The following is a 13,712-nucleotide window of genomic DNA, read 5'->3' as shown; positions in this document are numbered from 1 at the left end:
TATGGCAATCATACTACTGGTACATCTCCTTATTTGTATATTAATTGACTCGTCAATAAGTCAATCAACTGAGAATGAGAACAAGAATGTGTCCCCAGTACACAAATGCCCCACTCGCACTATCATATTCTATGTTCAGTGAACCGTGAAATTGGGGTAAACCCTCCAATTTGGCATTAAAATTAAAAAGATCATATCATAGGGAACATGTATACTAAGTTTGAAGTCGATTGGACTTCAACTTCATCAAAAACTACCTTGACCAAAAACTTTAACCTGAAGGGGGACAGACGAACAAACCAACGAACGGACGGACGAACGAACGAACGGACGGACGGACGAACAGACGCACAGACCAGAAAACATAATGCCCCTCTACTATCGTAGGTGGGGCATAAAAAACAACTTCAAAAACTGAGAAGCTGTGTTTTGTATAGTTGAATAAACCTTCAGAGTGTAGTTTACTTTGTATCTTTGTAGAAGTTGCTGTAATATTAATGTCATAAAAGGAGATTTGATATCTTCTTTTTTTATTTAGTATTTGGAAGGATTCTTAGTCATAATTATGGCAATTTCTCGTGATCCTCTTTAAGAGTTGATTTTGCTCATAAAAAGTAAATAAAAGTAATCTGTATCAATAAATAATCTGTGTATAATAAAGAAATTGAAATGGACAAAATCAGGTCTAAAATAGTCAAAATAATTTTAAACAGAATAGAATTCATCTCTGTAATAACCAGGTGAGCTGTAAACTTACCACTGTACTGCCATTGTTCATGTTATGAAGATCCTTATGAGCATGTGCACAGAAATCAATACAGGATGTCACACCAGAAAATGGCCGACCTTCCTGAAACCCTAGTCTACAGTCCATTGCTTTGTCTTCAAATGCAACCTACAAAACGAACAAGTAAAATTATTTTATGAAAAGATATGATCAAATATTAGAAATTGAAAATTTGTCTTGTCTAGGTCAACAAAGTCTACTTGAAAATATCTCCACTAACCAGCTAATTTTCACCAAATCATGATATTCTGTGTGAACAGAAGCAGCAAATACTGTGGATTCATTTGTATTCGTTTGTACCAATTTTCAAGGTTTGAGGAAAACTTGCATATCTATGGATATTTAATTTTGTGGTTTCTGAAAAGTCTGCATACATTCCTTTAGAATTCTTTTAATTCATTGAAATTTAAATTCATGGTTCCCCTGTACACATGAAATCCATGAAAATTGGTATCCAAAGAATATTTATGAATCCACAATATTAGAAATTGAAAATTTGTCTTATCTAGGTCAAAGACTACTTGACATTACATTACCCCACTATTCAGCTTATTTTTCCCTAATCATGCTGTTATGTGTGAACAAACACAGCAAATTCGGAGAAGGGCAATATATTTTTTCTTCTTATGGAAATCATGGTGATCCAGTAAGCTTACTTATTATTACTTAAATATCATTACAATTCTTACATGTCATCATAAAGTTAAAAGTGAACATTTAAGGAAAAAGTACCAGTGAAAATCATTGCTATGGATCATTATTATTCGTTGGATACCAATTTTCGTAGGTCTCGTAAATACTAGTGAAACACCAATTCAAATGTTTTCAATAGGCTTTGGATACAGAGTTTGGCAAAACCATTAAATCAAATATCCACGAATATGAGTTTTCAGCAATCCATGAAAATTGATACCCATGAAAATAAAGTATATTTCTCACTTATCAGTCATATTGTTTTTTAGGTTTCTTTATATTTATTTGTATTCAACTTGATATGGCCTTCATAACATCTCCATATGCCATACATTGCAAAAATCCTACATTAAAAACTTAAGATATATTCATTACAATACACATATGGTTTTACCTGATTTTGATAAGCATCTGGAGCAATTTGTTTATACAATGGAGCTACATCAGTGGCAAGTTTTTGGAGACTAGACTCTAATTCTTCTTCCTGAAATGTGAAAGAAAACTAAGATGTAACATTTATGAATAAGCTGCTTTGAAGTTAATTGAAATCCAAACTTTCAAGTCAGGAGCCTTTTGTTCAGTGGTTGTCTTTACTTGGTGTGGTTCAAAGATGTTTATCTTTTCTTGTTTTTTTTAATAGATTAGACTATTGGTTTTCCTGTTTGAAATGATTTACACAAGTTATAGCTATCTATTCGTTGTGAGCCAAGGCTCCATGTTGAAGGCAATATTTTGACCCATAATTGTTTACTTTTGATACATTGTGAATTGGATTTAGATTTGTCTCATTGTCAATCATACCAAATCTTGTCTATTTTGAGGCCATTCACATATATTTCTTCAAGGAAATATATTAAACTATGTAAACCATAAACAGAAATATTTTCAGTAGATCATCTTCACACTTATAAAATGAACAATTATTCAGCATGTAAAATTAGGCCTTCTTTGAAATTTCTGTAAATGCTGGCTTGAAGATATTCTTCAACTTAGGGCATCCCTGCTATGTACTTTTCTTAGCAAAAACAATTTTTTAAAAACCAGAATGAAACTAAAAATGATTTGACTACAAAAAACTATGAAATAAAAATAAACAGTACAAGTCAATCTCTTCTGTTTATAATTCCAAAAGGACAAATACAATAAACAGCTGTGCCATGAGCGCATGATACACCCTTCTCTTTTAAAAGATGAATGTTCAATAACTTATAAATGTCAAATCAAAAATTTATCAAAATCTAGGGAGGTTATCTTAATAGATATAAACCAGTCATCAAAGTTTGATGAAAATTGCTGAAAGCACTATTATGATATTTTGTTCGAAAAATGAAAAATCACAACTTTTTATGAATAAAATCCTATAACTAAAAAAACATAAAAACTTAAATTTATAAAAATGGAAATATCAATAGATATAAACAATTAACTAGAGTTTCATGAAAATTGCTGAAAGATTTTTGAGTTATTATCTGAAAAACTGGAAATTCCATCCTTTTTAATGAATAAAACCTCATAACTGGGAAATGTAAATCTGAAATTTATAAAAAAAACAAACTAAAGGGAGCTCACGTCAATAGATATAAACACTTCCCCAAAGTTTCATGCAAATTGGTTAAAATGTTTTTGAGTTATTGTCCAACATGTTGATGACGGACAGACAGACAGACAGACAGACCAATGTACGGTTGGACAATGGAAAAATATCATAATACTTCCTGTAAAAGGTGTATAATTTAACAGAAGAATATCCTATCTACTACAAATGTATAAAAACTCACCTTAGTAACCTCTTTTAACTTGAACTTTCTTGCAGTTTGACTTCTGGCAAATTTACAACCATTGAAGTACATGCTCCATGAACAACCAAATGAAAATGAGGCTCCTCTCTTTCCTAAATTGATTCCCTGGCAAGCACAAGTTTTCCTGTGAATAAATAATTTTCAAATGAGACAATAATGACATAATCTTTTTATAAGATGATAAAGAAAATGAATCAACTTATATCAAGATTTTCTGTTTTTAATTTTTGTATGGAATTACTGCACCTATAATGTATTGTAGTTCTAATGTCATGGAACACATTTCACCAAATCTTATTAAATTATTCTGTTTTTAATTTTTGTATAGAATTACTGCACCTATAATGTATTGTAGTTCTAATGTCATGGAACACATTTCACCAAATCTTATTACATTATTCTGACACCTAATGAACAGAAGAAAAGTTGAAAGATAGTAGGAAAGCAGATATTGTCAAATTTAAGTATTCTAAAACAGTCATATATATGAGCCAAGGAGTCATGTGTTGAAGACCATACTTAGACCAATAATGGTTTACTTTTACAAATTGTGACTTGGAAGAAGAGCTGTCTCATTAGCACTCATACCACATCTTCTTATATCTACATATTTCACATCAGGACCTGTCAAATATTTTTTAATCAGTGATGAATAGATATCAAACATAAACTCCCCACTTTAATATAATTCAGAGAAATAATTGAGAATTTATTTATTTTTTACTCTTTCGACTAGACTCTTCATGACAAAATCCACTGAGGCATTAGTATACTGTCATCACCAGTAAAATTCTAACCTTTCATTTGTTCCACATCTCCTTTCAGTTTCAAATCCGTGTGCAGCGAGTGTACTTCTGAGATAATCGTACATATCAGCGGCAGTGTTGTTTTCTATCCCTTCCCACGCCACTAACACAACTATAATCCACGCAGTATCACAGAAGTGGCCTGGTCTCTGTTTAATAACACACAGGTATTTCTCTTCCTCGTTAGATCTTCTGATTATCTGTAAAAAAAAAAAACAATTCAACATTGTTTGAAGTTTGGAAATAAATACAATGAAACCCGTTTAAACCCAACCTCTGGGGACTTAAAATTTTGTTTGGTTTCATCAGGTTCAAACACATAAAATTTGATACGACAGTGCTTAAGAATATGTTTGGTTTATACAGATTTTTGGTTGAGCCAGGTTTCACTGTCGTAATTTTTTTCACGAGAATCTCACAAGATTTTCATTTTGTAAACTTAATTGAGGTCACATCTGTCTTCTTATTATAAATCTACAATTTTCTGCATTTTGCCAAAAAATTAAGCAGAAATGAAATTTTTTCAATAATCTTATTTCCCAAAATATTTGTAATTGGTTTTCAAAATTTTTAACTTGCAATATAATTAATTTTTTGGTAGCAGTTACCTAAACCCCTATCATTTATCTTGCATTTTTGTTCATTGTCCATCCATTGCAATTAAAATGGTCACAAAAATTTCTAAAGGCTTCATACAAACTTTTCATATACATGTACACCATTTTATTCTTAAGAAAATGCCTGTACCAAGTCAGGAATATGACAGTTGTTGGGCATTAGTTTGATGTATTTGAGCTTTTGAGTTTGCCATTTATTTAGGGACTTTCAGTTTTTAATTTTCATTGGAATTCAGTATTTGTGTGATTTTACTTTTCAATAATAGAAGATAAGAGTTCATTAGCTGTAAATTCAGAAATTAATGCCATGTTTTTGTGAATGTGAAAAAATGCTACAGTTTTAGTTTACAATATTAAAAGTTCTAGTTGTGATTTTCCTTCATAGAATTTCTGAATTCAAATTTAATCTGATTTTGAATTTATGTCAGAGGCCAGGGCTTAGCAATTATATAAAAACACATACATTTCTGAATTAACAGTTTATTAAATAATTTTCTGATGCAACTTTAAACACAAAATCAGCATGAATTTATTATGCTCCACAAATATTAATTCATGTTATTACAATGCCTAAAAAAATATTTAAAGAATGACTGTAATATTTTTTCTGTCTCTGGCGCACACCGAATAACCCGCTGAGTTATTTGAAAGTAAATGCACATCTTTTACGTTATTTTAAGTAGACAGAAAAAATATTTCAGCCATTCATTATATTTTAATTATATTTAAATTCCCTTTTTAAGCCTGGGTAAATCATGGAAAAACATTGATAGTGTCACGGTCATATGACAAAATTATGTCTATGAGCTGATAGACAAAACACTGTTAGCCAATCAGAAGACTTGTAACATCCAAAATTAAATTATAAGAAGATAATAAAGCTATTTACATATCTTATAACTGATACTAACCCATTTAGCAATCGGACATCCTTGTGAACTCTTTCCTTCTTTACCAGTATATCTTATCTTTTCAATCCGTATAGCTTTACCCGTCATTCCAGTCCTGGAAGAAAAATAAAATTCAAGTTTTTTATAATAATAAGACTCATACTAAAGTATTTATTTAATGCTACAGTTGCTGAGTTGGCATAACAAATTTCATTCTCATTTTCAAAATATTTTTAGCAATACAATGTAATAATGTAATAAGATTGATGTCAAATCTGAAACAAGAGATTGGAATAGTAATTTTAATATGCCTGTGTATACTTTTTTTTATATTAATGAGAAGAAATCAAATAGATCAGTTCGTGTTGCTTAGTCTTTAGTTTTCTATGTTGTGTGTTGTGTACTATTGTTTTTTTGTTTGTCTTTTTCATTTTTCAGCAATGCATTGTCAGTTTATTTTTTATCTATGTGTTTGAATGTCTTCTGGTATCTTTTGCATTTCTTTAATGCTCACTGAAATTGTATCAATTAGCAATACATCTGGAATTAGCCTTCTTCTGTCACATTTTTTTTTCTTTCGTAAAATTACGAGTCTTTTTTTTCAGTTTAAAAATATAAACACTGAAAAATTACATTCAAATTGACATTAAAAAATGATATCTGTATTATGTGCAACTTTGTTTCTTTTAAGTGAGCGTAAGTATGTAAATTAGCAATCTTAACCCTTCAGTGACCTATCATAATCAAAAAAATGTTTTAATTTCAAACATGTGCATGACCTGTGGGTACTCAGAATTTTAATGGAAAACATATTATGTCATAAAACATCAATAAAAACATCCCCCAAATACAACTTCACCCTAACTGCACCAAATGAACAATAGCAGCAGACACAACAGACATTTCAAGGTCGTTTTTAAAGTACAAAAACATTAAACTTTTAAAGGTCAAGGAAAACCGTCACTTCTCGTTATGTAAAAATGACAAGTGACACATTTTATAAAGGCTGAGTAACTAACATCACAGTCCCGTCATTATTTTAGAAAGTAATTGTATGTTTATGTAACACACGGTTTACAAATTAATAGTATACAGATTACTGGAGAAAAATTCAAAAACATTTAGCATAATTGTAAAAAATTTCAATCATTACTTCTGAATTCTCACAAAATTTTCCTTGAAAAAAAATCAACTTTCAAAATTTTTGTCTAATACATGTACATAATTATATATTGGGATATAATCATGAAATCAATGTGCACATAAATGGCTCTAAAAACATACTTAACATGTTAATTTTTCTTTTTATACCCTCACATTCTCAAACTTTGAAAAATTACATTCTTATGCATAGTAAGAAAATGAACACTTGTTTTCAGAATATTTGGGAGCCTACATGGACCACATCAATTCTAAATATAAATTAACTTCTACCATATGAAGGAATTCATACAAGCTTGTTCCGTTTATTTCTGATTTTAAAATTCTTGACATTTCTAACCCAATTGGATTATAACCAACCTTTTCTCCAGCAGTTCTCTAATGGCTTGTACACTTCTTGCAGCCCCTAGATGTGTATAGTAAGGCCCCTCTACTTCTTCTGTTGGGGTATCTAACAATGAAACAATTCATTTTGTTATTTCTATGGATTCTTTAAACATCTGCTTTATATATTACTTTACATTCGGAAATTATTGTGTGCATTTATTATTGCGATTTTGTCATTTTAGACTAAAATACAATTTCAAATTTTTTGCGATATTGAGAAAAATCCTTTTTAATTCATATAACAATTTCAAAATTTAATTCATATAACAATTTCAAAATGCAAGTTTAATTATTTTGATTATAGCCCTGTTGCATTTTCGTAAAAATAAAAACATAGCAATAATTTCTGAATTTACAGTATATTATATTGCATTTATATGTACAACAATACATGAATATTTCTTCCATATTTTTCATACGACTATATATGGGGAAAAGTTTTGGACTGTAAGGTGCTCAAACCAAAAGTGTTCTTAAAATGTTTTCAGATAGGCTGGTAAATTTAGAGTAGAAGGAAGGCAGCTCAGACATTAGAAACAAAACTGTAAAAAGGGCCAGAATTAAACAAATTTATTGACAACTATGGTCATGGGTGCTTTAACAGTCATCATTAACAAGATTTAAAAATTCATATATGTTTACAATATTAAGTATTTAAACATAAACCTTCAAATCCTGGTTTATAAAACCCCTTGAAGGTAGATTAACAGATAACTTACATTCTGTTTTATTCGTAACAATATTTTTACATATTTATTTATATAAAAGTGCTGAGTTGACTAAATCCCTAAGAGTACACATAAACTTCAAACTTTTTTGTTTACCTCTTGTTCCATATAATGTGATTACGAGATGATGCGTCTTTATTATGCGCCAACATGTAATCTATTTGACCTTTTACAATGTTCTTAAGAAGGTACAATTCATTTAACGGATAGTCAATTTGTCAGGTGAACTTTTTGCCTACCGGCTATAACTGTTTTTGTACAAAATTGTCAAATTAGTTTTTTAAATAATGTAAAAAGACAATTTCTGACCTTCTGAAGTACAAATGTACATGCATGTCATATTTTTAGAAGCTCAATAAATCACTGTAATGTTAAACAACAATTTAATGTAAAAATAAAATACAATTTAAAGCTGTATTTGCTTTGTCATGTTTATAGCGATTATTCGTGTGTTTATACTGGTTTTTTTTATAATGATTATCGTAAATTTAGAAATTATTGCTATGTTTTTATAAATGTGATAAATGTGAAGGTATCAAATTTATAGAATGAATATAAATGGGAGATTAATAATTGTGATTGCAGGAAAAGCTGCATACAGATATATGCATCAGATATCAGAATGAGAGTTCTCTTTTATTGCAATACTCACACAATCACATTATTAGCACTAATAAACACCTCACAATAATTTCTGAATTAAGAAAGGTTTAATAAATATCTATAAAGTCAGAGGGTGAAATAAATTGACAGCAAAAGGAAGAAGTGTCAACTTTGAATTCAGTATAATATTGTATAGACTAAAAATTGGAACATTTATTCTTGAGATACCAAATTTCGTGAATTTCATATAATATTGATTACGTAAACTTGTGAATTGAAATATTCAACAGAGTTTAAATTTTCTATTAGCTTGTATGCAGATTTTACAGCGGCGGATCCAGCCATTTTAAAAAGGGGGGGGGGGGGGGGGGTCCTAGCCCAGGACAAACGGGGGGTTCCAACTACATGTCCCCATTCAAATGCATTGATCGTCCAAAAAAAAGGGGGGGTTCCAACCCCCGTAACCTCCCCCTCTGGATCCTCGCCTGTTTTAGCAAAACCATGAAATCAAATATCTGCAATAATCAGGTTTTTTTCTCTATCCACGAAAATTGGTATTCTTAAAAAATAAATGAATCCAGTTTATTGCACCAGTGTCTCAGATCCCCTGAATTAAATCACCTAGTCCTAAGTTCCAAACCACTTTTTAGAACTAAGTTCCAACCCTTTTAAGTAAATTAGTCCCAATATCTCTTTGGAAAATTGGTCCCAACCCCTTTTAAAAATATTAGTCCCAGTCCCTTTTAAGAAAAATAGTCAGAAACCTATTTTTGAAACTTACATCCAGGACCTCTACATCCACATTGCGGCATTTCAATCTTTGTGTTGTTTTGCAGACGTGTTGTTATATCATCATCATCTTCCTCATCAGCAGCCCCAGTGATCTTCGTCTTTATCTTCTGAACTTGATCGGCTACCCAGGCCAACTGGTCCAAACCGGATTCTGGAATACTTTCACCTGGTTTCATATCAAGTAAATGATCACCTTCACTTCCAACAGATTTAGGAATTGAATTTTTAAATAGATTTTCTTTTTCATCATCTGAATTTTCAAAATCTAATAATAAAGATAAATCTTCCAATTTTTCATCCATTTCATCATTCTCAAAACTCCTATCGGGAAATGAACTTGAAAGATTCTTTTCCAGTCTAGAAATAGCACTAACTGAGCTTCTTGCACTATCGGGCACTTTGAAAATTTCATCCGCTGTTTTTTCAGAGACTTTTAAATTAGAATCACTGTTAATAACTGGAGTAATTGGATAATCCAAATAATTAGCACTTGTATTGGTTGATGACACTGAATATACACTAGATGTAGATACCACAGAGCTTTCATGTTTGGTTCCAAAATTTGAATTCGTAGAATAAGGAAGAAAATTACTAAAGTTTCCCATTGTATAATTATTCATAAAATTATTACTAAAGTTATTTTTTCCTTCAGTTAAAACTGGTATGTTTTCAAGTCCATTGCTCTTATTTTCTGGACTGATTTTGTTTGGAATTATTGGGAAATCTTTAACCATAGAACTAGAATTTTCTGACAATGCACTATTACTATTTGACTTGTATGTCTCATGTGTTGTTACACTTGTTTCTTTTTCTTTATTTTGAAAATTTGGAAAACTTGAACTTTTGAACAAAGAACTAAATGTTGGGAGTACTGCTGAACTTTGAGACATGGGTTGAAAAGTATTAATACTGGGAATTGCATTCTTATCAATATTTGCACTGGAAGAAATCATGTAATTATTGGGAATAGCATTCTTTTCAATAATTGCACTAGATGAAATTGCGTCAGTTTTCATGTCTGAATAATCATCATCAAATTCATACAAGCTACTGGCATTTTTAGATCCACTGTCAGAATATTTGTCGGACATGGAATTGTCTGTTACTTTACTGACCACAGGAGCTTTTGCACTAAAATCCAAAGAAATATTTTTGTTATCACTTATCAATTCTGGTAAATCACTTACAGAATTTCTTTTGGATTTTTCTTCACAAAGCGGAGAATAACGCTGTCCAAGTTTCTCACAATTATTGCAACAAGGATTTTCAGCAAAATTGAAATTATCATTATTGACAGTAGAATGAGAGTTATCTTTTCCTGAATTAGAGTTATCATTTCCTGGATTTAATAACTGTTCATGAGCATTTAAAAAATCTGCATCCATTGAGACATCTGTAGTTGATGGATCAATTCCTGACTTTTTACCTTGCTTCATTTCTTTTGCCGCAGAATTTAAAATTTCTTGAACACGGCTTTGAATATTGTTAAGTGCCATAGAGTTAGCTTGCAATGACTTTTTAATATCCATAGATAAAATCTTGCTCTTACTCTTAGTTTGTCCATCACAAACATTTTTATCCATATTTATAATTTGATCTTCTTTTTTACTAAATTTTTCACCAGATTTTTTTATTCTCTTCACTTTCTTGCTATTCACATCTTTTGATAAGGACTTTCTTTTTAATTTTTGACCAGGTTGGCCCCCTATTGCATTCTCTGCGTACATTTTTTGGTGAGCCATCAAAGCCTTCATCATGTGCGGATCACTATAGTAATTTGGAAGTAAAGGATTCGGCAAGTAAGGATAATGGCCATTTGGCATTTCTCCCTGTTTTTGAGGAGTTCTATTTTCCTGAGATGGTGATTTTAATTCGGATTGTAAATTCAGTTTTTGCTTTTTCTTTACTTCCTTGTTTGGAAATGGCGGGGAATCCATTAGAAAGAGAGATTGTGGGTTTGTTGATAGTTTATCACTGTTGTGAAAAGTTTCATGGCTAGTCGTATTTATTTCTAAATGTGTTTGATAATTCACGTTAGAAGGTATGGCTTCATTACCATTCAGCTTGACACATCCAAAATTACCTGTTCTTTTTATATTTGATGGATGATATTGATCTGTGTTGTAATTCATTGGATAATGAACAGAAGGCTTTTGTTTTTGTTTACTAAAATCCACTGGAGACTGATTTAGGTTTGACTGACTGAAATCCAGTGGAAGTTGCTGCCCATTACTAATGTTTTGATTAGGTGATAACAAGGGTTCCTGATATTTTTGTTGTTGCCCATTGTGTAAGTCTTGATAAGGAGATAACATGGGTTCCTGGTGTCTTTGTTGCTGCCCTTTACTGAAATCTTGATTAGGGGATAGCAAGGGTTCCTGATATCTTTGTTGCTGCCCTTTACTGAAATCTTGATTAGGGGATAGCAAGGGTTCCTGATATCTTTGTTGTTGCCCTTTTTGGAAGTCTTGATAAGGAGATAACATGGGTTCCTGGTGTCTTTGTTGCTGCCCTTTACCAGAGTCTTGATTAGGAGGTAACATGGGTTCCTGTTTTTTAATGTGTTGCCCATTACCAAAGTCTTGATAAGGAGATAACATAGGTTCCTGTTTTTTAAGTTGCTGCCCGTTATGAAAGTTTTGATTAGGTGATAAAATGTGTTCCTGTTTCTTAATTTGCTGCCCTTTACCAGAGTCTAGATTGGGAGATAGCATGGGTTCCCATTTTCTTTGTTGCTGCCTTTTACCAGAGTCTTGATTAGGTGAAAACATGAGTTCCTGGTTTCTATGCAAAGGATGACTATAGTGATTTTGAGCAGTGTTAATGTTATCTATAGATGGTTTCCAATGGACAGTGGTTTCATGATGAGGCGGTTGAGTCTCATTTTTTGGAAGCTGATTTTGTGAATTTTCTATCGTATCTTGTGAATTGTTCAGACTTTGTTGGGTGTTACTGGCTGATTTTTGGCCTAATAAATGTTGAGGTGATTTTAATGATTCTTTCGCATGTGCATTTTTAACTTGTTTTTTGCTACTTTCTTTACCAGTATCTGGGTGGTCATACAAACCATACCCTGAATACGGAAGATATGGATTCTGGAATAAAGCACTATTGCCGCCATAACCACCCATTTTCTGATAAGCATTGACTGATTTATGCATTAATTCTAACTGTTGCTGCCATAATGTATTGATGTGAGATTCCGATCCAGCTGCCGATAATCCATTAGGCATAACGGGCAATCCAACTGAGGGTAATCCATTTGGCATCACAGGCAACCCAACTGATGCTAGTCCATTAGACATCATAGGTAAACCAGCATAGGATAGCCCATTAGACATGGCAGGTAAACCAGCATAGGCTAGTCCATTTGACATCATAGGTAATCCAGCAGAGGATAGTCCATTTGACATGGCAGGTAATGTTCTGTGTTTACTCTGTAAATAAAAAAAAAATACAAGTTAAATTTTTCTTTCTTAAAATATAAATAATTTAAAATGCTTTTTTCCTTTCTTGAAGTACATCAAAAACCCTTCAATGTTTACTAGTGATTAACACTTTTTATTGGTGAAGGAAGCCAGAGTGTCTAGAAGGAACTAATACCTTCAGCGGGGAAAATGTCAACTAAACGGTAGTCAACTAAGATTGAAATGTGCAGGGTTCTAACTGACAACCTCAGTGTTGATAGGCTGGTAATGCATTAGGTTAACTTCTTAAACCACTCAGCCTACCAGGCCTCAATATATTAACTACTTAGACTACTAGTATTCAGCCACCCCCAGGCCTCCTTGTGTATGTTAGGAAAACAATATTCACAGTTTATGTATTACTGTTTAAAAAGTAAAAGATCAATTACATTGGGTTATTGTATGAACATTGATGAACATTGTCTCTAGTAGTTTTCTTATATAATCTTGTGAGTGCAATATATATTTAATAAGGGATAATATCTACCAATATTCACGCAATAACTTTTGTATAGCATAATTAAAAGATTATAAACATACTTTTGTCACTAATGTAGACACTAGTTTTCTTTGTGCTAGTGCAATGTGATATATTATTGCAAGCAAATTTGTTGTTAGGGTCTGAACGAAATATGTTGTTGCTATACAATAAATGCATTAATAAACATTAATACTGCAAGATAAAACCATATTTTTTTTAAATTGATAACTTGCTACTTGAAACAGTTTATCATGTCATCCCATATAAACCAACTACTTAAAATTTGAAATGGGACTGCATGTCATTTAAAATTACCAAAAAATACACAAGATAACATTTTCTTAAATCAATATTGACCCATATATTGAAATTGTAAAATATCAAGAAGCTTAAAAGACGAATAACAATTAGATCATATCTGCAATCAGAACTTATTTCTCCAAACCCCCGTACTCCCTCCCCAAAGGTTAAACGGAAGTCAAGATCATTACCGATACACTC

At 31.5% G+C, this 13,712-nt stretch overlaps 1 protein-coding gene across 2 annotated transcripts in view; it reads right to left on the bottom strand.

Moving 5' to 3' along the window:
- The window catches only part of LOC139488615 (uncharacterized), a 37,338-nt gene that overhangs the window by 6,321 nt on the left and 17,305 nt on the right, over positions 1–13,712 (bottom strand). For both annotated transcript variants that reach the window (XM_071274341.1, XM_071274342.1), the window contains 7 exons: positions 9,253–12,700; positions 7,114–7,204; positions 5,614–5,707; positions 4,077–4,285; positions 3,259–3,403; positions 1,875–1,964; positions 758–895 (listed from right to left, as the gene is read on the bottom strand). In XM_071274341.1, coding sequence (XP_071130442.1) covers positions 758–895; positions 1,875–1,964; positions 3,259–3,403; positions 4,077–4,285; positions 5,614–5,707; positions 7,114–7,204; positions 9,253–12,700 — 4,215 coding nt within the window. The remainder of the gene's footprint in view (positions 1–757; positions 896–1,874; positions 1,965–3,258; positions 3,404–4,076; positions 4,286–5,613; positions 5,708–7,113; positions 7,205–9,252; positions 12,701–13,712) is intronic.

Source organism: Mytilus edulis, chromosome 9 (assembly GCF_963676685.1).
Source record: "Mytilus edulis chromosome 9, xbMytEdul2.2, whole genome shotgun sequence".
In the NCBI taxonomy this organism is placed as follows: domain Eukaryota; kingdom Metazoa; phylum Mollusca; class Bivalvia; order Mytilida; family Mytilidae; genus Mytilus; species Mytilus edulis.
Note: the sequence above shows the minus strand (reverse complement) of the source record. Positions and strands in the feature narration are given on the sequence as shown.